The following is a 25,163-nucleotide window of genomic DNA, read 5'->3' as shown; positions in this document are numbered from 1 at the left end:
ATTGCGTTATTCGACAAATTCGCATAAAACAGAGTGTATCACGCAGATTCGCATACAGAGTGTATCGCAAAAATAGAGTATGGAAAATTTGAAACGAAGCCGACGATAATTATGAATGTGCGTGATTTGCATTGTGGAAGATCTGAAAGAATATTTAATTTCCCAATTTTAGCGCGCCTAAATAAGGAATCCTACAGCTACAATGATTCCTTGTTTAATGCATTGTCTATATTTTGTAGAAATACTATTAGCATAAAGGGTAATATGCAAACTATGAACATATTTGATAATATAGTTTCATATATGGTATAGGAACGAAAATTTCCCGCTTACTTATGAAACATGAGTTCGTGAGACTTCGATAAGTCAGAGATGGTGAGCCTGCTTAATTTGCCACAAATTCTGTCTCGCAACCAAAAGTTGTATATGTTGCTCAATTGTTCATAGATTATGACAAATGAGCAAGAGTTGGTACAATTCATTATACATATGGTGTTAAATTGGTTACCAGTTATTCTGTATTGGCAAAAGCTATCTATATTGTTCAATCGTTACAGCTTTTTTCTCCATTTTAAAAAGAGTCATTCTTATAATCCACAAAATAATGTTTTACCTTTTTAACTGAAGATATATGTTGTTAAATTATTGTTGAAAAAATTAATTTAATTTATCATTATTAATTTAAATAAAAGTAGGTTAGTCAACACAGTTGAAAATCCTGCCCAATAGACAATATAGTATTTCAGTATCTTCAATCTTTGTAATTTAATTAGATATTCCCAACTTCTACCTTATATTATGCGCGTATTTGAACTAGAAAATTATGTCTGATGGGCAAAATAAGTTTTTGCCCAACGATTTTTTTAAAGTAAAGGTCACTATTTAAATTTTTTGCTAAGCAGTGATAAAATCGCAAATCATTCCTTGTAGTATTTTATTGGGAAAACTACATTGTATAGCCTTTTCAAAAAATAATAGCTGACAATATATATATATATATATATATATATACGCGCGCGCGCACACACATAAAAAATCAGTATATACTTTTATATATTTGGCTAGCGAATAACGAATATAATTATTTTTGACTGACCGCAAAATTTATAACTTGCCCTATTTGGAAAGTTACCCTGTAATTGAATTTGAATGTAATTGAGTATAATTGAGAGGGTATAACTACACTCTCCGATTCTCAAGAAGGGGTTGAGAATCGCTGGTAATTACATGGTATAATTACAATGTTATTCATCTGCAAACTTGACTTATAATGAGTGATGTCATTAAAGTTGATAGCTATGTTAAAATGATAGACTACATTTTTTAATATTTAAATAATATTTTCATTTTTCAATCTTTAATTTTTTGTGATTCTAGGTAGGTGCTCGTACCCCCCCCCCCCCTCCCTCATTTAGTGTAATTGTGTAATTATTCTAGTTTTTAAACTATACCTCATAATATTAGAAATAGTGAGTCACTTGGCATAAAATGAGTAATATCATTAAGGCAAAATCTCATTGTCGAATGGGGTTGTAGACTTATTAATTCAGATTGCATGCATTTATTTTTCACTTAAAAATTGATAGATTTTTTTTTGTAAAACATGTGAGTAATGTTATGATATTATATTTATAAATATTAATATTTTTATCAAGCATACAGTCCATGATGTTCTTGCAAAATATGTACTTTTATTTTTTTGAGTTAATGAAGTAAAAATATTATTAATTTACTTAATAGTATTAGTTACAAAATATGATCAGTAATCAATATATTTTCAAGAAATAATATGTATCTTACATGTCAAATTTTATATTATTTATAAAGGCATATATTTGTTAAATCTTAACTTTTAATTTTTAATAATTGATTTTATATTTAAAATGTAAGTTAAATGTGTAATTACACTTGTTCAACCAAACAGTATAATTACACAAATTCTAATTACCTTAATAATTACACAAATTCTAATTACCTGGTGGCTTTCGAAACAAACCCTATATTTAAACCGTACCAACTGTTTCCGTCTCCTAGGGGGAAATAGAAGAAGCCCAATTTAGAAAGAGAGTACAATAAATGGAGTCCAGTTTGAAATGTATGGCCTTTCATTATAATCCAATTTTAGAAAGCCACTTTAATTGACCCATTGAGTTAGTCTGTCAAGAAGTCGATGCTTAACGAGAGAGAAAGGAGAACAAACGACTCCAGCTCTAACTCATAAGAACAGCGTCCCTTAGTTCAATGAGACCATTTCAAAGCTTCTCACCGTTAGGAGTTTTTGCAAACTATCACCAAAAAAGAAAAAGATTTCTCCATCCACAAACTTCTTTTAAAAGTTGATAATATGAAAACGTTGGAATTATAGCTAAGTTATCACGTGTAAGAAATATTGGATTTGTTTCACCGACTATTCGGAAAATTTTCTTCTAGACGTAATGTAGCTAAAGGACCTGAAGATACGAGGTATTAGATTTGTCATATTGTGCAAGTATTAATTTCCTCAAGTACAAGATAGTGCTTACTTTTACTTTTTGGTTTAATACGATATACTCAAAAAAGTTCTCTTAGCAATATGTGTTTAACCAGAAAATAGAAATTTTGGTCAAAACTTAGTTTTAGAAGAATTTGGGTGACTGATAATCAAATAAGGAAACAATAATGTAATGAAAAAGAAGAATTGAATTGAAATGTAGCCGAGTAAGTAAAATAAAGCAAGGTAAATCAGTGTATTCCAATAATAATCCGTGTCCCAATACAAATGTTATTTCTCTTCTTTTATAGCTATTTCTAAGTACTACGTTTCTTTCCTCTCATAATAGAGCCATTATGAGTAATTAATGGCATTAATGTAGCGTTATAATTGTCAATCGTAACTGTTTCGTGAAGATTCTATAACGTTTCCCATCATTTATGCTCATTAATTACAGATAATACGTATTGGTACTTTTTGCTAACTAGGTTCATTCCTCCGATGTCTCTTCAAATCATCAAGAGATTCGAGTAACCGTTCCTTCTTGTTTTCTTGAATCTTTGCCCGTGCCTGTTAATGCTCACGGCTCTTTGAATACTCTTTGCCAGCTGTCATTCTTCCATTGATCCACGTGTCTTGACATGTCAGCACATAATTAATTCCAAATGTTAACTTGTTTTTTCCAATACAGATAGTCCTCCCACTTGCCATTTATTCAGCAATTAAATATTTGGGAAGTGAATCTCATTAAAGCGAGAATTTTTGCCGTCATTCTCACTTATCATTACACCTTTTCCAAAATTGACGCTTCACATGTCACTTCCATTTAATGCATGTGACACATGGTGATTTTTGATTGGTTCTGCAATCCTTCAGCGTCTTTTAAGGCTTTTTACGGCTTCATCAATCACGAAGTGGCAATTTTCATTATGACGTTCTCATCATTACCTTTTTGTTTGACGGTTGCTTCTGAGTATAAATATATCCTTTGCCTCTTCTTTCATAGAAAAGTTTTCCATCTTTAACTTATTCAATCTCCTTTTCTCCTTCGTATAGCTATGTCTTCTTCAAACCCCGATCCTCAAAAAGTTCTTATCGTAGATGAACTTTCCCTTGCTCCTACTAGGAGCAGGAGAGGGGGTAGGCTACATAGCTTAGAGTCAGTTTCCATTCGAGGCTCTTCTTCTTCTCTACCTAGTTCTACTCCTCCTTCATCTTCTAGAACTAGGGATTCTCTTACACATAGGTCTTCTGCCAGAAGTAGGGATTCCAAGGAGCCAATACGTGAACCTACAGTAGATGAAATTGTCCCTTCTGAACTTTCTTTTTATACAAACAGAGAATCAATTAAAAACCAGGTTTCTTACTATGTCTTCTCATGATCGTGCCGATGTCTATTCTTCACAGATTACTGAAGGTTTGATCTCCGTTGTCCGTAGGGATTGTCATTGGAGGTTTGATTTCCCAATTCTGATCCCTAATGCAAATCAAAGGATTACTTCTTTCAAGGCTGGTTTTTCTTTCGTGTATATATACCCTTTTACATTGAACTTTAGACCCCCTATTGATCCAGTTATCATTGAATTCTGTTGCTTCTTCAATGTATGTTTAGGACAAATTGGCCCTATTGTATAGAGGGTAGTTGTATGTTTAAGGTATTTGGCTAATTTAGCTCAATTGCCTTTCACCTTCTTTCATCTAATCCACCTCTACTCCCCTAAATTATTCCGTCATAAGATTTTTACTTTGGTGGCGAGGAGTAAGAGGGTATTAGTCAGCCCTGAGGATGATAAGTATCGTGGCTGGTATGCCCGATTTGTTAATGCTCCTACGTCAGGGTTAGTAGGTGAAGAAAATATGCCATTCCCTGAAAAGTAAAATTTTACACGTAAGTTTTCTTTACAACTTTCTCTCTTCTCTTCTCTTTTCTTTTTCTTTTAAATAAGGTCTGCACTTCTCGTGACTGTTTGGCTTTTCTTTTTTCAGCAACCATGGGAACTATTTAAGAGATTCCCAATTTTCGTGGTTGGGTAGAGAAATTATTGACCATCGCTTCGATGGAAGTTAGATCTTGGAAGTACCTCTCAAACAAGTTTGGATGGAAGGTTAAAACTCACGGTAAAATTTCATTCTTTTCCTTTTATTTTTGTTCATTCTTTCTTTAGAATGTATTTAACCCTTCTTTTTATCAGGGTTTCCTATTCGTGGTGTAAGTGCTGAGTCGATTGCAGCTTCTAGACTTTCTTTGGCAAGAGCTCAGGAGATAATCTTGAGTTCTTCATCGAAAAGGAAAGCTGACAAATCCCAGGATTCTGAAGAGGAGGATGAATGAGATGGAAGTTCTTTGGTTAAAAGGTCGCGGGCTAGAAGACGCGTCATTTCGGATAATGAAGTTACTCCTCCCCGTTCTGTTCCCATGACCGATCCTGTTGAAGCCACTTTAGTGAGTTCTGATGAAGATACTCTCATGACAGCTCGTGACTCTGATGAAAAACTTTTTCACGTGGTTTTGATAGTAAAGGCTTTGATTTGGTGTCTGATGAAGTACCTTATGCCTTTTCCCCGTATCTGTCCCAGTGGAATGCTCTTTGCCTACTTTTACTGCTATTGTTTCTGCTTCGCTTCAAGCCATTATGACTTCCTCTACAGTCCCCGCTACTAATATTTCTCGAACTGAAGTTGGTTCTTCAAGTGGAAGTAGAGTGATGAAGCAAATTACCATTAAGGTTCCTGCCGATGGTATTCTTCTGAAGAAGTCAGGCCAAGTTGACGTATGGTTGAAACCCTTGATTGGTCTAGTTGAAAAGTGCAAGCTAGAAAGTCATAGTTCTTTGACTTGGATGAATGACATCGTACAATCATCATTGAAGGTATTGACTTCTTTTCATGTTCTATTCCATTTTCCTTTTGCTAAGATTCTTATCCTTTTTTTGTAGATCATTCTCATCGGTACGGAGATGATGAAAAGGATTTCCCATACAGAGCAATTGATGCATGATTACTAGATTAAGGCAGATAATTGGAAAGAGCAGTATGAAAGTTTTCAGCTTGAGATGAAAGTTTTAGAAGAAAACAAATGTACCTTAGAGCAGCAGCTAAGAGTTGAGAAAACTTCTTCCAACCAGACGGGCAAAGATAAAAACCTCCTCGCGTCATCTTTTGCTGAACAGCTCTCCAAAGCCACTGAAGAGATCAGAGGTATGAAGGCCTTGTTGAATGAGAAAGAGATTTATGTTAGTGAGCTTGTTCAAACATTCACCAAGACCCAAAAAGATCTCCGAGTGTCTTCTAATAAGGTCAAGTTTTTGGAGAGTTCAGTTGCCCCTTTACAATCTTCTTACGATGCTGCTTTGGCTGAGAGGGAGGAGCTCAAGAGTGAAATTGATCATTGGGAAAGAGACTATGAGGCTCATGAGGACAAAGCTGTTGTTGAAGTAAGTTGGGCCATTTTGAACACGCGCCATGATACCCTTATGGAGGTTAGCCAAGAAGGTTTTAACTTGGATGCTGAGTTAGCAAAGATTAAAGAAACCATTGAAACAACTCAGCAAAGCCAAAGTTTCTCTTCACCCATGGCTGATACTCCCGAGAATGTTGAAGGTAATCCTGGTGCGGTGGATGTCCCAGCTCACTCTGACCAAATCGAGCCTTCTGTTGCTGATGATGCCGTCTTGAATTCTTCTTCATAACCTACTCCACAGTGAAAGTTTATTTGTGAAGTTTGACTCTTTTTTTTCTTGTTGGTGGAATGTTTGGTGGTTTTACTTCTGGTCCCATTTGGGGGTAATGTTTTTGGTAACAACATATCCCTAGGTCTTTTCGGGGATTTTGTAATGACAATTAAGTTAGGACTAAGTTTACACTTAGTTTTAACTAAATATTATAAAGTTTTTGTTTCAACTTATAATACCTTCGACTTGAGTTTCTGTTATACTCTTTTAATGATTTACCCTTCTCTTCTTTCTCTATAAGTTCAGGGTCTTGCTTCTATTTAATTTCAATGTGCGGGTTTTTGTTTTACCCTTTTAACTTTTTGCATTTTTAGAAATGCTTAGTTAATTTCATGGATTTTTGAATCAAACATAAATTATAAAAGAGGACCCTTTTATATACGACACTTATTGAAGAAGACGTCTCAACTTCATAATGGTGTAAACATACGAAATGAGAAATAAGAACACACATGTTTCTTGGAATAACTTTGATAAAGTTTTCATTCAAACTTTGTCAGGTTTAAATAACATCTTATATGTATTATCTTATATAACTTTTCCGTAACTATTTTCTTTATAACAGATGTGAAAACCAAAAATATCCAAGGGTTTCTTTATGACCCATGGCTAAATATCCAAGGGTTTCTTTATGACCCATGGCTAAATACTGCCTTTAACCTAAACCTCTGTAGGAGTTTGAGATTTGTATCCACGAGTGTATTCATCATAGGTTTTTTGGATCAGACTTGCGTTTTTTGGCTCGTGACTTTAGGTTTGACTTGAAAGTTAATTGTTTCTGCCTTCTTTGCCTTCCTTATACATATATCATATGTATATTATATAGTCCCCAAGTGTTTAAGCTTTGAAGTATGAAATCTCGAGCACTTGACTATTCCTTCCATGCGGTTCTTTTCCTGAAAAGGAAAAACATACGGGACTCGGAGGTACAATTTTAGATGAAGACTGCTTAACCCATTATATTTCCATCAGAATAGTTGTAACCCTAGACCAGAAATTATGTTCTTTCCTCGTGTCTTTCGGGTCGTAATTCATCATTTAGTGTGGGCTAGCTTTTTGCCTATCTTCTAAAATCTTTAGTAAAATTTTAACACTTCAAAAATAAAAATCATGAGTGGGGATACCTGACCGTTGGTATTTCCTTCCCTTAGAAGTAGTATTTCTTCAAATGGACATCATTCCAATGTGAAGGTAGAATCTTGCCATCCAATGTTTCAAGCTTGTATGCACCTTTTCATGCGATACCATGAATCTTGTATGGCCCTTCCCAATTTGGACTTAACTTTTCTGCATTAGCTGCCCTCGTGGATTGGAAAACTTTCTTGAGTACGTAGTCCCCAATCTTGAAGTATCTGAGATGAGCTTTCCGATTGTAATACTGCTCAATAACTTGTTTTTGCGTTGCCATCCTTATTAATGCAGTTTCCCTCCTTTCTTCAAGTAAATCCAGGTTTACCCGCATCTCTTCTTCATTCGACTTTTCGGTAGCTTGAGTATATCTCGTACTAGGCTATCCTGTTTCGACTGGAATTAAGGCTTCAGCTCCGTATACAAGTGAAAACAGTATTTCTCCCGTACTTGTTTTTGCTGTTGTTCGGTAAGCCCACAAGACTCCAGGTAATACCTCTGGCCAATTGCCCTTTGATTCTTTTAGTCCTTTTTTCAAGTTTTTGATAATGATTTTATTTGTTGATTCAGCTTGTCCATTACCCACCGGATGGTAATGTGTCGAGGTAATTCTTTTAATTTACCAACTTTGGAAGAATTCTATGATTTGTGCACCTATGAATTGCAGGCCGTTATCACATACGATCTCCTTTGGCATCCCAAATCGGCATATGATGTTTCGCCAGATGAAATCTCTGACCTCTTTTTCTCGTACCTGTTTGAAGGCTCCTGCTTCTACCCACTTAGTAAAATAGTCAGTGAGTACTAACAAAAATCTTACCTTACCTTTGGCTTGTGGTAGTGGACCTACGATATCCATCCCCCACTTCATAAAAGGCCATGGTACTATAACTGGATGTAACAATTCAGCTGGTCGATGCATAGTGTTGCCATATCTTTGGCACTTGTCACATTTTGCCATAAAACTTTTCGCCTCTTCTTCCATTTTTGGCCAGTAATAGCTAGCTCTAATTATGGTTTTTACTAAAGATCTTCCTCCGGCGTGATTTCCACAATGTCCCTTGTGTATTTCTTTCATCACATATTCCGTTTGAGAAGGTCCGAGACATCTTGCTAGAGGCCCACCGAACATTTTTCGATATAAATTGCCTTGATTTAAACAGTAACGAACAACTTTTTGGCGAAGTGCTTGAGCCTTTTTCTTTTATTCAGGTAGTATTCCATACTGCAAAAAATTGACAATCTCATTTCTCCAATCCCAAGTCAGATTATTGTAATTTACCTCATTTTTGTCTTGATCAAGCACTGAATGAAACAAATGTATCACAGAAGCATTTTCTTCATTTGTTACTTCTGCAGTGGATGCAAGATTAGCTAGAGCGTCTGCCTCAAAATTTTCTTCCCTTGGTATCTGCGTGATTTTCCAAGTTTGTAATTGTTTAACTAAATTCCGTGCCTTTTCCAGGTATTGTTGCATCCTTGACTCTCTAGCCGTATAAGTCCCCTGCATTTGGTTAACTACGAGTTGCGAATCACTTTTGATTATGACCTGCTCTATTCCGAGCTCTCGTTCCAATTCTAAACCTACAATCACATCTTCATATTCTGCCTTATTATTAGTGATTGGATGACATTTTATGGCTTGTCGTATGGTTTCACCCGCAGGTGGTACCAGGACAATGCCTAGACCTGCTCCTTTTACATTTGATGAACCGTCAGTAAATAAGGTCCAAGTACATGGATTAGACCCGTTAAATACCTGTAGTTCTTTCTCTCCTTCCAATTGTATTCCTTGGCTAAAATCTGCCACAAAATCTGCTAAAACTTGTGATTTTATTGCAGTTCTAGGTCGATATGTAATGTCATATTCGCTTAGTTCTATAGCCCACTTGGCTAATCTACCTGATAACTCTTGCTTATGCAAGATATTACGTAAGGGGTAGGCGGTTACCACAGAGATAGGATGACATTGGAAATAAGGTCTTAATTTTCTAGATACCACAATTAAAGCTAATGCAAGTTTCTCTAAATGAGAGTATCGAGTCTCAGCATCTAGCAAAGATTTGCTAACATAATGAATCGGAGATTTTTTACCTTGGTCTTCTCGAACTAATACGGCACTTACCGCTACTTCTGAAATTGCGAGGTAGATAAGTAATTTCTCCCCATCTTTTGGTTTGGCTAGCAATGGTGGATTTGACAGGTACGCCTTTAAATTTTTAAGCGTTTGTTGACATTCTTCAGACCATTCAAATTGATTTTGCTTTTTTAACGCTGAAAAGAATTTGAAGCACTTTTCTGATGGCTTGGAATAAACCTTCCTAAGGCTGCTATCCTTCATGTCAATTGTACTTCTTTTTTGCTCGTGAGTATATCCGGAATTTCTTTAATAGCTTTAATATGCGCGGGATTTACTTCAATGCCATGATTAGAAACAAGAAATCCCAAGAACTTACCTGATGACACGCCAAATGCACATTTTTCAGGATTAAACTTCATGTTAAATTTGCAAAGAATCTGAAATGTATCAGTCAAATGTTGAATATGATCCCCTGCTTGTTGTTATTTGACCAACATATCATCTATATACACTTCCATGGTTTTTCCTAGATGTTCTTGAAATATTTTGGTCACTAGCCTTTGGTATGGGGCCCCAACATTCTTTAATCCGAACGGCATAACTTTGTAACAGTAAGTCCCCCTGTCTATGATAAAGGAAGTTTTTTGTTCATCTAGAGGATCCATTTTGATCTGATTATATCCTGAATAGGCATCTAAAAACTTAATAATTCATGCCCTGCAGTAGCATCAATTAGTTGATCTATGTGAGGTAATGGAAAATAATCTTTAGGTCAAGCTTTATTTAGATCAGTATAATCTACACAAACTTGCCACTTACCATTCTTTTTGGGTACTACTACAGTGTTAGCCAACCAATCTGGATACTTTACCTCGCGGATATACCCGATTTTTAAAAGTTTTTGCACCTCATCTTGAATCACTTGATTCTTGAAGGAGCCTTGCTTCCTTTTCTTCTCTTTGACATGTGTGTATGATGGATCTTCATTTAATTTGCAGGTAATTACCTCCGGTGGTATACCTGTCATATCTGAATGGGACCAAGCAAAACAATCTGCGTTAGCCTTTAAAAATTCAATCAACTTACGTTTCATCTTTGGGCTGAGGTTGGTTCCAATGTAGACTTTTCTGTCCGACTAATGTACAAATAGTACTACAGCTTCCAGTTCCGCGATCGTTGTTTTGATATTTTCATTTTCTTCTAGTTCTTGAATAGTATCGGGTCTCAAGTCTACATCAGTTTGCCCATCTTCAGTTGAGGTTCGTGTTACTGCGTCCTCAACTGAATTCTGTGATTGCTATTTTTTGTCACTTTTTGCGTTTGAATCTGCCACGGAATTAATGCTTCATGAAGCTTGTTGGTCACTATGGATTTGCCGTATTCCCCATTGTGATGGAAACTTGATAACTTGATGTAAGGTAGATGGAGCAACGTCCATTTCGTGAATCCATGGTCTGCCGAGAATCATATTGTAAGTCATATCCATTTCTACTACCTGAAATTTGGTATCTTTGACTATTCCTTCTGCGAATGTGGTGAGTATTATCTCCCATTTTGTTATGACGCTCGAATTGTCAAAACCAGACAAGGTGTGTGCCTTGGGTATCAGCTTATCATCGGCTTGCGTCTCGTTTACCACTCTTAACAGAATGATATTCACGGAACTACCTGGATCAATCAAAACTTATTTTATATTAGTATCATGTACAAGTAAAGATATTACCAATGCATCATTATGCGAGGTTAGCACGCCATCTGCATCTGCATCATCAAATGTAATACTATCTTCTTCCAGAACCTGTCGAACTCGCTTCCCGTGGGTAACTGTAATTTTTGACACTTTCTTTGCTGCTGTGTATGTTACGCCATTGATCTTCTCTTCTCCACTTATGACATTAACTGTTTTTTTTTTTGGTAAATGAGGTTTTGGTGTCTCCTGCCTATTCTTTATATATGCTTGCTTTCTCTTTTCACTAAACAATTCAGTTAAATACCCTTGTTTTAATAAATGTTCTACTTCACCTTGCAACAATCTACAATCCGCCGTTTTGTGACCGTGATCGTTGTGAAACTCTCATTTCCTTCGGCCACCGTACCTTGTCTCCCATGCTCCTTGAAATAGCCACCAACTCGGATGTGCTAACATTTAAACTGTAACCACCGATCTTTGTCTTCGAGCTTCTGTCATCATCTCGTGCATCTCGCGTGTTTCGTTCTTTTCCGATCTATGATCTATGATCATACCTTGGGTTTTCCTGTTTTGAACGCGAGTCCCATCCTGCTGGTCCCATGTAAGGCTCATACCTATTTTTACCTGACCTTTTTTCAGTTTCAACTCGTCTTGAACTCACCCTTTCATCTTTGCGAGACTGAATGATAGTATCTTCCTCTATCCGCAGCTTTGTGTTGTATCTATTATAAACATCATTCCAAGTTGTTACTGGAAATTCTCGTAAACTTTCCTTGAGTCTCCTCGTGGCTTCTGAGCTTTTTTCATTTAGATTACTGGCAAAGTCCATAGCCGCCCAGTTATCAGGTACACGTGGCAACATCATCCTCCTACGCTGGAATCTGTCTACGAATTCTCTAAGCAGCTCCGTATCTCCTTGTTTTATTTTGAAAATGTCCTCCATTCTTTTTCAACTTTTTGAGCTCCCGAGTGTGCTTTGATAAACGAATCTGCAAGCTCAGCAAAAGAATCTGTAGAATTTTCAGGTAAAAGAGAGTACCATGTTATGCTCCATTCGTGAGCGTTTCTCCGAATTTTTTGATCAATACTGATTCAATTTCTTGCTTGGTCAAGTCATTGCCCTTTATACCGGTTGTAAATTCGGTTACATGATCCCGTGGATCAGTTGTTCCATCATATTTCAGAATATCGGGCATCTTGAATTTCTTTGGAATTGGTAAATGAGCGATACTTGATTTCCAAGGTTGTTGAGAATATTTGTCCATATCTATTCCTTTGATTACAGGCGGTACTCCAGGTATCTGCTATATGCGATCGCTCTGCTCATTTAGCTGTTTCTGTAAAGTTAGTACTAAATTTTGTAATCAGAATTGACTGGGTTACCTGATCCTCCATCACGAGATTCGCTAGGAGTTCCTCCACTGCACGAGTTAACGAGTCCTGAGTGAGAATTTTTCACGGTGTTATTATTTGGAGTTGGTGTTGGTGATGTAGCACGTGGCAGTTGGTTAGCAAAAACCTGAAGAGCATTACTGACTTGTTGGGCGATTAATTTTTTTCAAAGCTTCATCAATTGCTTGATTATTTTCAAACTGCTCATTCGTATTTGATTCAGATCCGTCAGGAGTCCCCTCTCGGGATTGTCGAGGAGAGTTTCGTTGCGATGGAACTGGAGTTCCTTCATCTTGTTGATTCTCCTGATGTTGCTGATTTTCTTGATATTGTAAATTTTGTTGGTTGTTGTCGTTGACATTCGACATGATTATTTTGACAAAAGAGTCGATTTAGCAAGTAAAAGATTATCATATTCCTAGCAACGAAATCAATTTGTTTAACTAGAAAATAAAAATTTTGGTCAAAACTTAATTTTAGAAGAACTCGGGTTACTGATAATCAAATAAGAAACAATAATGTAATGAAAAAGAAGATTTGAATTGAAATGTAGTCGAGTAAGTAAAATAAAGCAAGGTAAATCAGTGTATTCCAATAATAATCCGTGTCCCAATACAAATGTTATTTCTCTTCTTTTATAGCTATTTCTAAGTACTACGTTTCTTTCCTCTCATAATAGAGCCATTATGAGTAATTAATGGCATTAATGTAGCGTTATAATTGTCAATCGTAACTGTTTCGTGAAGATTCTATAACGTTTCCCATCATTTATGCTCATTAATTACAGATAATACGTATTGGTACTTTTTGCTAACTAGGTTCATTCCTCCGATGTCTCCTCAAATCATCAAGAGATTCGAGTAACCGTTCCTCTTGTTTTCTTGAATCTTTGCCCGTGCCTGTTAAGGCTCGCGGCTCTTTGAATACTCTTTGCCAGCTGTCATTCTTCCATTGATCCACGTGTCTTGACATGTCAGCACATAATTAATTCCAAATGTTAACTTGATTTTCCCCAATACAATATGGTTATTTGAGTGCAAAGATGCTAGTGCAGAAATTGGTTTTATAGATGCCCGAGCTAACCAGTAAAATCGTATGGGTTTGAACTTTGAAGAGTTCAACAACATCTAATAAATCTAACTATTTTTTTGCATCTCTACTGAAAGGGGAAAGAAAGGGGCCGGGGGTTGAGGAGGGAAAAGTTTAATTAAAAACACTACTACATACTATGAATTGAAGTTTCTAGTTAAACCCCACCAAGAACAGCTTTTAAATTGCTGAATAAAACAGAAGAAAGGTCATTTTCTGGACTGTTTAGAGGAAGACTTTTTCCTTGGAATGCATTTTCCTTTTACAGCCTTTTCCTTCTTCAATTCCTCATCTTCTGCTTCTGCGACTACTCTCAGTCCTGCCTTTGAGCTCCTGCCCAGTTATAAAGCAAAGTCACGTCAATTTATATGCTATACACTTAACCAACATTAACTTCAAATTAAAGTAGACACTTTGTCACCCAAATATTAAAAGCCTCAGAAGCTTGTTTACTGTTATCTTTACTGAATTGTAAAAGGTAACCTTTTTAAAAACTTTTAAAGTAGCATTGTAGTAAAAAGTTTTTGCAAACTATTCAGTAAACTGAGCACGGAGTTTAAGAAAAAATAAAGACTTTTGAAATTTGTGATCCTAAACAAGTCCAAATGGAACCTAGAGTATTTGTGTGGTTATAAAAGTTTTTCATTAAGGATAGAGTTGTAACTTTAAGCTAAATTGTTCCCAAATTTAGAAAGGGTTCATTTTTTTTGGAACGGACCAAAAAGAAAATAGGTTCACATAAACTGGAACAGATGGAGTAGTATAACCTTACATTTAGTGGGTGTTTGGACATAAGAATTGTGAATTTCGGAAAAAAGTAAAATTCATTTTCATGTTGAAAATGGTATTTAAACTTTGGAGTTGTGTTTGGATATGACTACAAATTAAAATTATTTTTGAATGTTTTTGAGTGAGTTGGAGTCATATTAGCTTTGGAATTTTTCAAATTCCGGAATTCAACTTTAAGTTGGATTTTGAATTTTCGTGGTCTAACAGTGATTCTGAAAAAAGTAAAAAAAAAAAAAAAAAAAGGCCAAACGGGCCCTTATTAAATAGTACTCATCATTTAATTTTACGTACTTAAATTTGAATATGTACGAAAATTAAGAAGAAAATATAGACTTATAAAATTTGTGATATTTACCTATACCATAATATAGTATATGTTATTATGGAGAATTTTTCTTTTGAAACGGGTGATTTTAATTATTCCATAATATTTGTATTACTAAAAAATTTCTTATTAAGATATAATAAAATTTAAATTAAATTATTTGTAAATTTAGAAAGTTGCGAGGGAGGGTAAGACTTGCAAAGAATAAAAAGTAATTTTTAGAAAATACCTTTCTTCGTTATAGGAAGATGATTTCTTCAAGTGTGGTCCAACTTGAGCTGTTCGTTCCTCCATCGTCATTGATTCAACAATGCTCCCACTGAAATATTCCTTCTCCTCCGACTGCAAATTCCCAAATCGTGGATTCTCCGACATGTACTTGATCTCTTCCACCTCATTCATCTCTAAATTCTTCGCCGCCACTTTACACAAAACCCCTTTATGAAAACTAGCACTACTACTGCTGCTACTCTTCCTAGCCACCACCACCGTGCACGGTGGCGACGGCGGAGGTTGCTTCACAATTGTTGGCTCAGTCTTTCCCCTAAACGACACTGAGCCTCCGCAGGAGATGAGTTGAAAGAGGACCGAGTTTCTACTCAGTAATGACTCGGAGGCAACCGGGTCACCATCTTCGAACCGCTTGGACGTGTTGGTAATTTCATTATTAATGGGCTTGTCTGAAAGTGAAGAGGATATTGCTGAAGGAGGAGATAACGAGTTGGTGTGAGTTAAGTCGGTAGGATTTTTCCGAGTAATTGGTTGGATTAACTCGTTTTGATCATCAGTGCAAACGCCTCTAGAGCATGTGGAATTGGGTGTGGTGGAGCTAGTACTGTAACTTGATTTCTCTTCATATTCTTCTTCAATATTTTCGTCTAGGTAATGAACGTTGTTCTGAACAATTTCTGCCTCTGTATGTCGTTTTGAACCTACTGATTTGCGTTTTGGCAGGAAGTTTGACTCTTGAATTTGTTGGCAAGTGTTTCTCAGTTGTGGGGACTGAAGTTGCTGAAATTTTTCTGAACGACAAATTCGTTTTTAGAATAAAACCAAAAAAAAAGGAAAAAGTTTCATGAAATTCACTTACTTATATACTATAGTAACAATTTTTGAACATGTATACAATAACATAGGGTTAAAAAATTACATGAATTTCTGAAACTGTCCAATAAATTATTGATAAAATCAGGAGTGGAATTTTGATTCATGTTTTTTTCGTAAAAAATAATTTGATTGAAGATAAGGGAGTGGGGAGTAATTACCTGTGGAACCTTCAATAATCTCAGAACCTTTGAGAACATACTCAGCGCCTTCAGAAGGGCAGATGAAATCATTTTCAGCCAAGTCATTCCACACATAGCCATTCTTGTAACTCCTACAAAGTTAATTACCATCTTAGCAGTATTTAGAGCCTGTTTGGACATAAAAAAAAAAAATCACTTCTTTCCTAAATCAGTGTTTGGCCATAAGAATTATGTCCAAACACAGCTTTCACTAGAAATTTCTTTTCACTTTTTCTTGGAATTTTACATTTCTTATGTCCAATCGCCCACTTAAATAACCACAGTAAAAAATAGTGTAAAAAAATAAAGAAACGGACAAATACTAAAAATTAGTAGGGTGATAAGAGTAACTCTTATTTGTTACATCATGCTAATTAATTATCAGCTATCAATTTTCATTTACTTAAGCACGAATCTATTTCTATAAACTCACCTCAGATTTTCTCTACAAATACCTTATGACCTACATAACCATCTTCATTCTAAGCTAAAAATGTAAGCACAAAAGAAGAAAAGAAAGATAATCTCATTAATCTTCTATTCATTTAATATTTTATATTTTGAACTAAGCTCAGTTCAATATTTTAATTTGGCATAAATTTCAAATATGATATTTTTTCTTCTAATATGCATGAACTCTTCCCTTTTTCACATTTGGTAATTTCATCCATCACTGTGTTAAAGATTTTTAGGTCCCATTTGGCCATAGATTTTGGCTATCTCTTTTTAAAAAAAAATGAAATATTATTTGTTCAAGGAATATACCTAATTTTTGAAAGAAAAAAAAAATTGAGTTCACAAAAATTGGGTTAGGCAGTTTTGGGTGATTTTTTTCCCTCTCACGAAACTTTAAATTTTCTTTTTTCAAATTAAATACATGTACAAACATAACTTTAACTTCTAAAAATAATTTTTCAAAACAATTTTAAGAACTTCTTTTTCAAAGTTTCAACTAAATCTATATGGAGCTCAGCATTCGTTAAACGAGGAGAAAAAACAGGAAGTGTAGATGAAGAAAGGGCATTTACCTTTTGCAAGACCAAGAATAGAGTGAAGGCAGGCCTCTACCTCTCAAGATGGTAAGCCTATCAATCACATCTGTGCAAAATTTGCATTCCATTCCATTTATTTCACAGCGAATATAACACCAATAAATCAAGAAAGAAAAAAATAAATGAACGGAAGAAATATATAGTGACCTTTCAAGCGAAGTTGTTGATGAGCAAGATGAGTGACTTCCATGTAATGAGGATGTTCAAGTTGCCCATTTCTTGATAAGTAATACACAACTTGAACCTTTCTGAAACTTGGTCTGATCACTGATCTTCTGCTGCTTTGTGATTTCCCTCTTTCTCTTTCTGGGCTATTCTCTCTGCATATTCTTCTTCCATTCCCAACCTCCATTTTCTTTCTTTTTCTCTATATTTTGCTTTGTCTTTGTCCTTAAAAAGTAGAAAAGCTATGCCAGAGTAGTTAATGGAGAATGGGAGATTGAGACAAAGGAAAATACAAGGCCTACTCCTCCATCACTGCATATAAGCAATAGAAATTCACTGTATTTTTTTTTACTGAGTCTACTGCTGCTGCTACTATGCCTTGAGATCCTATGGAGAGGGAATTAGGTGTTAAGTTGATCACCTTTTTAATTCTCCTTCTCTTTTGACTTTTACCGGTTTTTAAATTGGGTAAACCTTCGGTCAAATCGGAAGAAAAAAGTGAATTTATCGTAAAAGGATAAAATATTTAAAATTTTAAAGGACCTTTAAGGTAAAATAAATTTAGTTTTTTATAAGTATAGATATTTAAATTATTTTTATAATTTGTGATTTTAAAAATGTTATGACATTTCTATAGTAGTAAAGGCATGCCGTTGCCAATGTAATTTCTAAAAATAAAAATTAATAAAAAGATATTGTCACATAACCTAAACAAAGAGAATACATATTATCAACTAGTATTTGGACATAGATCTCGTTAAAATTTGAAAAAAAGAATTTTGGAAGATAAGATGAAATATAATTTTTGGAAGTTGAAATTATATTTGGACATCTATTTTACTTGAAAAAATAAAAAATTTGTGAGTAGAAAACTTGAAAAATTCATCTTAAAAAACTGTCCAAAAACTTATCACTTTTTAAGGTGGCATCCTTCACATATCTACCTACTAAGCTCACAAAATTTTGAGACCAGTTTTAAGTCTATGGTGATAGCCTTTATTCCAGTGTATATTATTGCTTTTAATATAGGGAAAGCTGGCTGTGCAAAGTGCAATCTAGGTTGCTGACCACATTGTATTGTATTTACTATGGCTCTCAATGTCCTCCTACTTTTTAGCAGTGTTTTGTCGTCCAACTTTTATCCCATAATCCAAGTACTTTGTTAAGTTGGATACGTACTATAGACTAGTTGTAGATTATGAAAAAGACTTTGTCGCTGCAACTTCATTATTCTCTTTTGGATTATTTTCCAACAATACCCAGCTTTCTGCTGAGAAAACTTATTGGATTACTCTGACCACATGTACATCCTGCTACAATAAAATACTACTCGTAGTCTAGCAATGGAGCTCGGCACAAAGTTTAACGAAAAAGAATTAAGACTTTTGAAACTTGTGATCTTAAAAGTCTAAGAGATTAAAGTTTTGTGGGATCATAATATTTGTGTAGTTATAAAAATTTCTCATTAAAAGTAAATCATTTAAAGTTGAATTAATTTCAATTGTAGAAATATGTCATTCTTTTTTAAACAAACTAATAAGGGAAGTGTGTCATCTACATTGAAACAGAGGGAGTATTTTAGTTTGATTTGTCACAAAATTTAATTAAAAAAAGCAAGATTTTTGAAATTTGTGATTTAAATATGTCATAACACTTCTGTAACAATTAAACTTTTGAAACTTGTGATTTTAAACAAGTCATAACATTTTATGTGGCTATAAAAAAATTTCATTAACAAAAATATATGAATATGTCAATCTTTTTTAAACGGACTAATAAGATATCTTTACCTAACGTGTTTTCAATTCGAGGATTCAATTCTACTCTAATATTTCGAATCACAAGAGTAAATGTAAGTATAAGAGATATTGGTGGAAACATAAATACTTCTCGATTTTGGTGAAGAACAGTAAGATTAAGTTCTGGTCAAAACTAACGTTATGGACCTGGTGGAAATTAATACTCCATGTCTTTGTACTTAACATTGTATAAAATTGTTAGAACAGTTGTATGCAATGCAGTCGCCCAAATTATATATAGATTGTACCTGAATCTAAGTAACAACAAAAGTAATCTCAATTTAGCAGAAGAGTGCGTTCAATGGATTGGTAGTAGTGGTGTATATCAATCATGTTTTCTTTGTCCACAATAAATGTTTTTGCTGAAACCAAACTCTACGCTTTTTAATCCAAGCTTGAACTCTGCTTTCAAAAAGAATTCTCTCTGGGTCTTATTCTTGTGGATACAACCATTATCACACCACTCATACCGCCGGAACCTTCGGAAAAGAACAATCAGATGGATATAAAAGAGACAACAACACACTCCTACAAGGAAATGTTTCTCGATAAATCGGTAAGCCAGCAAAATGAATACTATGAGGAAGATACCCCCACAATCTTCAAAGATGATAAAGGGAAAAACATTGAAGGATCAATCCCACTATCACAAGACGACAGGAAATGCCTTTACTCCCATGGTGTTACTCTATAATCATAAAAATCTTTGGACGTAGAATGTCACACCAATATTTCCGCTCAAAGCTAATTGATTTATGGAAGTCATCCGAACAGTTAATCTTGATTGACCTAGGATGAGACTTCTTCATTGTCAAATTTAGTCTAGAGGAAAATATGGCTAAAGCACTACATCTAGGACCATGGTTTGTCTCTGGGAATTTCCTTTCAGTCCGAAAATGGGAACCAAAATTTGTACCATAAAAAGCCATCCTCTCTACCACAACTATCTGGATTCACCTCCCACAACTCCCAACATAGTTTTACGACAAAGAAATACTAGAGAAGGTTGGCAGAAAACTAGGCAAATTACTAAAAATAGACTCATGCACCTCCTCCACCCTGAGAGGAAGGTACGCACGCATATGCATTCAAGTACCCTTGGAAACACCAGTGGAAACATCTGTGATAACTGGAGACCGCAAACAAAGAGTGATTTATGAAGGGGAAGGCACATTATGTATGACCTGCGGAAGAATTGGGCACATATAAGGAAATTGCATCTACAAAAAAACAGAATCACCCACACCGCAAGAGGCATTAGAGACTTTAGAAAGAATTACGAAACAAGGTGAAGAGAATGAATGGAAAACAGTTACCTTCCAACCAACAAAAAGTGAAAGAGAGGAATAGTGGAGTATCAAACAACAACAACCAACACCATACACCACAAGCTCAGCGGATCCAGGTAAACATATTCGACGCAAACTCAGGTGAGTTTCTACAAACAAAAGATGTACAGTACAATTCTAAGGCAAGCAAACCCAGTCCAAAATTATACAGCAAGTCCAACGGCCCAATCAATAAACAGAACCCCACCCCCACTCTCGTGCAACTACTTCCACGCGGCCCCAGCCCAAAACTAACGCCAAACATAAGGTAGGAATGGGGCCCAAGGAAACTGACATACCCTCCACCCTCGATCCCCACTTAGCCTCCCAAGACGAGGCCCTTGCTCTAGGCCTATCCCCTGACACAAAAGATCTCAATTTTGGATTTTGCAGGGCCGGTCACGATCAACCAATTGGGGCCCTCACCCAATTGGAGACTACCAGCCCAAAAATTCAACCCTACACCATCACCTACGCGTCCCTACCTTTATCTCAGAGGAAATCTCTAATGGGAAAAACTCAACAAACACCATGAACACTCAAGTGCCTCACCTTAAATCACACTCAAATTCAGGTGAAAAGACACTCACCGTCCATTCTATAAAATATCTCATTAATTCTGAATGCCCCTCCCTAGGCACAATAACTGATGCCTCTTCCAGTGACCAAGATTTGACACCGAATGTCACAATTATGAGTCAGTCCTCTAAATTAATACCCCTCATTACCCAAAGTAGTAGATAAAAAAAATACAAAAATGAAAAAAAAACTAACACCGCCCTCCTTCGTGGCCTCACTACCACTACCACTGGACTACCTACCAATATCCTGGCTGGAGTCAGTGCTGCAGGGACATGGTTTAACCTATAATTTCACCCTAGTAAACCAACCCGTGACCTTGATTGTCTAGAATCTGGCACACTTAGCGAAGGTAATGGTGGAAGCACTGAACAAGGCTTTGGCTGCCTTTGGACCATGCCTATGGCAGACGATGTTGAACAAAGACAACATGCAACCAAACATCGACCCAATGATGCTCAACAATCAAATGTCCCAAGTCTTTCGTTAATACCATTCTTCCCAGACTTGGGAATGGAGGATCCAGCAGCGGAACAGATCTTTGTGACCATCGATCCCCAAATTTACCAAACACCATCACTTTCTGCTCCACCAGAGAAGAGTACGTCTCCACCACTCAGCAACATCAAAAGGGAAATCGACAAGGCCATAGATCTCCTGAAAAGGAAAAACCCACAAGATGCGGAAGGAACAATTTATGGTCTCCTTCGAACAGACTCTCTCATACTGGACTCGGTCAGGGCGATAGAATTCAGTGTGGAGCCCAGCGAAGTTGTTGTGCCCCAGATCGATGACCATATGTGGATTGAGCCTAGTATCTTATCAATCTCAAGGAATCATCAAGCCGCTTCTCAATCTGACTGTGGTACTCAGCTTAAAGGGGAAAACCCAAACGTCTCCGAAGGGGACACCTCAGGGAATGGGAAACCCCAGGAAGGCTAGCATCCAAACATCCAACCACCCCTAATGAATTACCTCATATGGAATGTTAGGGGTGGCAACAACGCTGAGTTCAGAAGGTACTACATGGATATGGTCAAGCTGCATAAGCCAGCTATGCTCGTTCTGCTAGAGACCAAGATGGTGGACCACAAGAAACTGGCTGAGGAACTACATTTTGATCTGATAATTCAATCGCCGACTATTGGTCTATCTGGGGGGGGATCGTGCTTATGTGGAAAGAAGACAGCGTTAGTGTGGATGAGGTGTCCACCACCCCTCAGGGGATCCACTCCATGGTGAAGTTACTTCCTAACCATACCCCTTGGTTATTATTAGCCATCTATGCTAGTAATAATTTAGCTGACAGAAAACTACTCTGGGAGAATTTCGTTACCATCTCCAAAACCTCCACAAACACCCGGTTTGTGGGAGGAGACTTCAATGAAGTCTTGAAAGCTAGGGATAAATTTGGGGGTAACCCAATAAACCCTAGTTGCAGCAATTTGTTCTGGAACTGTCTTAGTGAATGAAAATTATTAGATTTAGGTTACAAAGGAAGAAAGTCACTTGGTCTAATAAGAGATACAACAATATGACCTCTCTTATTCTTGAAAGAATAGATAGGTGTTTTGCCAATGAGAGTTGGATTTCACAGTACCCTGAGGCTACTGTGTTTCACCTTCCTAGGACCCTCTCTGATCAATGCCCCATCCAAGTTATTCTAAAAGGGGAACCCTTCAATAATACAACTAGACCTTTTAGGTTTGAATCAATATGGGCTAGCCACCCAACTTTGTTCAACATCATCAGTGAGGCCCCCCCTCACCCAATTCCACCCTTATCCAATCCACTGAGTCTTTCAAGAGAATTGTGAATCAGTGGAACAGAAATACCTTTGGAAACATATTCCATAAAAAACGAAGAATCTTAGCTAGAATTGTAGGAATCCAAAGATCCCCTAACTATCAATTCATCAGCTACTTGTTAAACCTAGAAAATAATCTGACTAGTGAGCTAGATTCAATCCTCAAAAATGAGGAGGACTTCTGGAAGCTCAAATCTAGGATTAACAGGCTTAATGATAGGGATGACAATACTAGAGTCTTCCACACTTTGACTCTCAATAGAAGGAGAAGAAACATGATACTCTCTCTCAAAGATGAGAGTGCAAACTGGCTATATGACCAAAAAGACATACAAACAGCCATAATGTATTTCTTCATAACCCTTTATACCTCCTCTCACTCACAAACTCCCATTTCCACCACCAGCCATCTAACAATGTCATATACCCTCTCTAACTCCCAAAGGGATAGACTGGATAGATCCCTTGAGATTGGAGAAATCAAAATGAATATCTTCTCCCTCAAGCCCTTCAAGGCTCTTGGCCCTGATGGCCTCCACCCCTTCTTCTACCAAAAGTACTGGAGCATTTTGGGCAACTCTGTTTCTGACTTCTGCAAGCAATGCTTCACTACTAATTCCATGGATGAAACCATGAACCAAACTCTGCTTTGTCTCATCCTAAAATTCCTCGAAGCTTCCATGCTAAAAAACTTCAATCCAATTGGATTTTGCAACACAATACAAGTCCATCACAAAGATCATTGTTAACATAATTAAGCCAATGATGCCTAATATAATAGGCCCCAACCAGACCAGTTTCCTTTCAAATAGGGACAATGCTATCATTGTGCAAGAGTATATTACTCACTTCAGGAAAATGAAAGGGAAACAGGGTAATATGATTCTTAAATTGATCTGGAGAAAGCTTTTGACAGGTTGGAATGGTCCTTCATCAAGGATACACTCCATGCCTTCAACTTTCCTCCTGGGCTGACCAAGCTAATCATGTCTTGCATTAGCTCTGCCAGCATCTCATTCCTAGTAAATGGAGGTAAAATTGAAGCTTTCAAAACCTCCAGAGGCATCAGACAAGGGGATCCCATATCCCATTACCTTTTCATGATGTGTATGGAGAGACTTTCTAGGTCAATTGACCAGGTAGTACTGGGCAATCAATGGAAACCTATAAGTATCAGTAGGTCTGGCCCAATAACCTCACACCTTTTCTTTGTTGATGAACTCACTCTGTTTGCTAAGGCAAGCAACAGGAACTGCACCTCAATATACTCTATCTTGTAGTCCTTCAATGACAATTGTGGACAAAAAATCAACCTTACTAAGTCCAGAGTCCTCTTCTCCTCCAATACATCCCGGGATACCATGGAATGTATCACTAATGCTCTATCAATCCAAGCTACCACCTCGTTTGGTAAATACCTTGGATTTCCCATATTCCATAAGAGAGCTACTAGTACAGACTTTCAGTTCATAATAGACAATATGCAATCCAAACTGGCTGGCTGGAAAACAAGTTGTCTCAACATGACTGGCAGGACCATCTTGGCTAAGTACTCTCTAAATAGTATCCCTAACCATATCATGCAATACATCAATTTTCCCATAAAAATCACCAAGCAAATTGATAGAATTCAAAGAAATTTTATTTGGGGTACCATCCCAAATAGGAAAAAAAATGCATCTAATAAATTGGGACAGTGTTACAAAAAAGAAGGCCAATGGAGGGCTAGGGCTCCAAAAAGTTGAATTGAAAAATAAAGCAACCTTTGCAAATCTGGCCTGGAGGATTTATCACAACATATCAAGATTATGGGCTAGAGTTTTCATCTCTAAGCACTGTAATTGGAACCATACACCTAGAACCCTTAGATACCCTAAATCTTCCACATGGCAATGCATCCTCAAAGGATGGGATACTTGTAGAAAGGCTAGCAAATGGGTGGTCCATAAGGGAAACAAGGTCAGCTTCCTAAATGATGACTGGATCCCCAATCAGCAGCCATTAGGGGCATTGTAGAAGGCCCTATTACTCAAAATTATAAAATTTCAAAGTAGACACTGTCTACAACTCAGGAAATTGGGATCTCTTCCCCATCTCTATGGATCTTCCCCCAAATATATCTAACATGATCAATTCTGTCTTTATCCCCCCAAACCCTACTATGGAAGACCAGCTAATCTGGGGACTAACTCCTAGTGGGACCTTCACCAACAGCTCTACCTACTCTTTCCTTAGCAAAACCAAAAACAATGTTGAAATGGAGGAGGAATGGAACTTTAATTAGATCTGGAAACTACATGCACCCAACAAAATAAAGAATTTCATCTGGCTACCTACCCATAAAAGGTTACCTACTGGAGGATACCTTCACAGAATTGGGGTTAACTATAACCCACAATGTTGTTTCTGCCAAAGTTTTGAAAAAATAAGTGACCACATCTTCTTTGAATGCA

General features: G+C 36.5%; 2 protein-coding genes across 2 annotated transcripts; both read right to left on the bottom strand.

Annotated features, from left to right (window-relative positions):
* Positions 1–8,607: 8,607 nt before the first annotated feature.
* LOC142165832 (uncharacterized) lies at positions 8,608–9,670 on the bottom strand. Its single transcript, XM_075224209.1, has 2 exons — positions 8,681–9,670; positions 8,608–8,634 (listed from the first exon to the last, which is right to left on the bottom strand). Exons 1-2 carry the CDS (start codon positions 9,668–9,670, stop codon positions 8,608–8,610), a joined length of 1,017 nt encoding a protein of 338 aa, XP_075080310.1.
* Positions 9,671–13,081: 3,411 nt separating this feature from the next.
* On the bottom strand, positions 13,082–17,663 carry LOC107811797 (protein SOSEKI 2-like). Its single transcript, XM_016636792.2, has 5 exons — positions 17,180–17,663; positions 17,009–17,078; positions 15,960–16,072; positions 14,924–15,716; positions 13,082–13,913 (listed from the first exon to the last, which is right to left on the bottom strand). The coding sequence occupies exons 1-5, from the start codon at positions 17,382–17,384 to the stop codon at positions 13,790–13,792; spliced, it is 1,305 nt and encodes a 434-aa protein (XP_016492278.1). The 5' UTR covers positions 17,385–17,663; the 3' UTR covers positions 13,082–13,789.
* Positions 17,664–25,163: the final 7,500 nt, after the last annotated feature.

This window comes from Nicotiana tabacum, chromosome 11 (genome assembly GCF_000715075.1).
Source record: "Nicotiana tabacum cultivar K326 chromosome 11, ASM71507v2, whole genome shotgun sequence".
Taxonomy (NCBI): Eukaryota; Viridiplantae; Streptophyta; class Magnoliopsida; order Solanales; family Solanaceae; genus Nicotiana; species Nicotiana tabacum.
The sequence above is the reverse complement of the archived record's forward strand: the minus strand, read 5'-3'. Positions and strand labels throughout refer to the sequence as shown.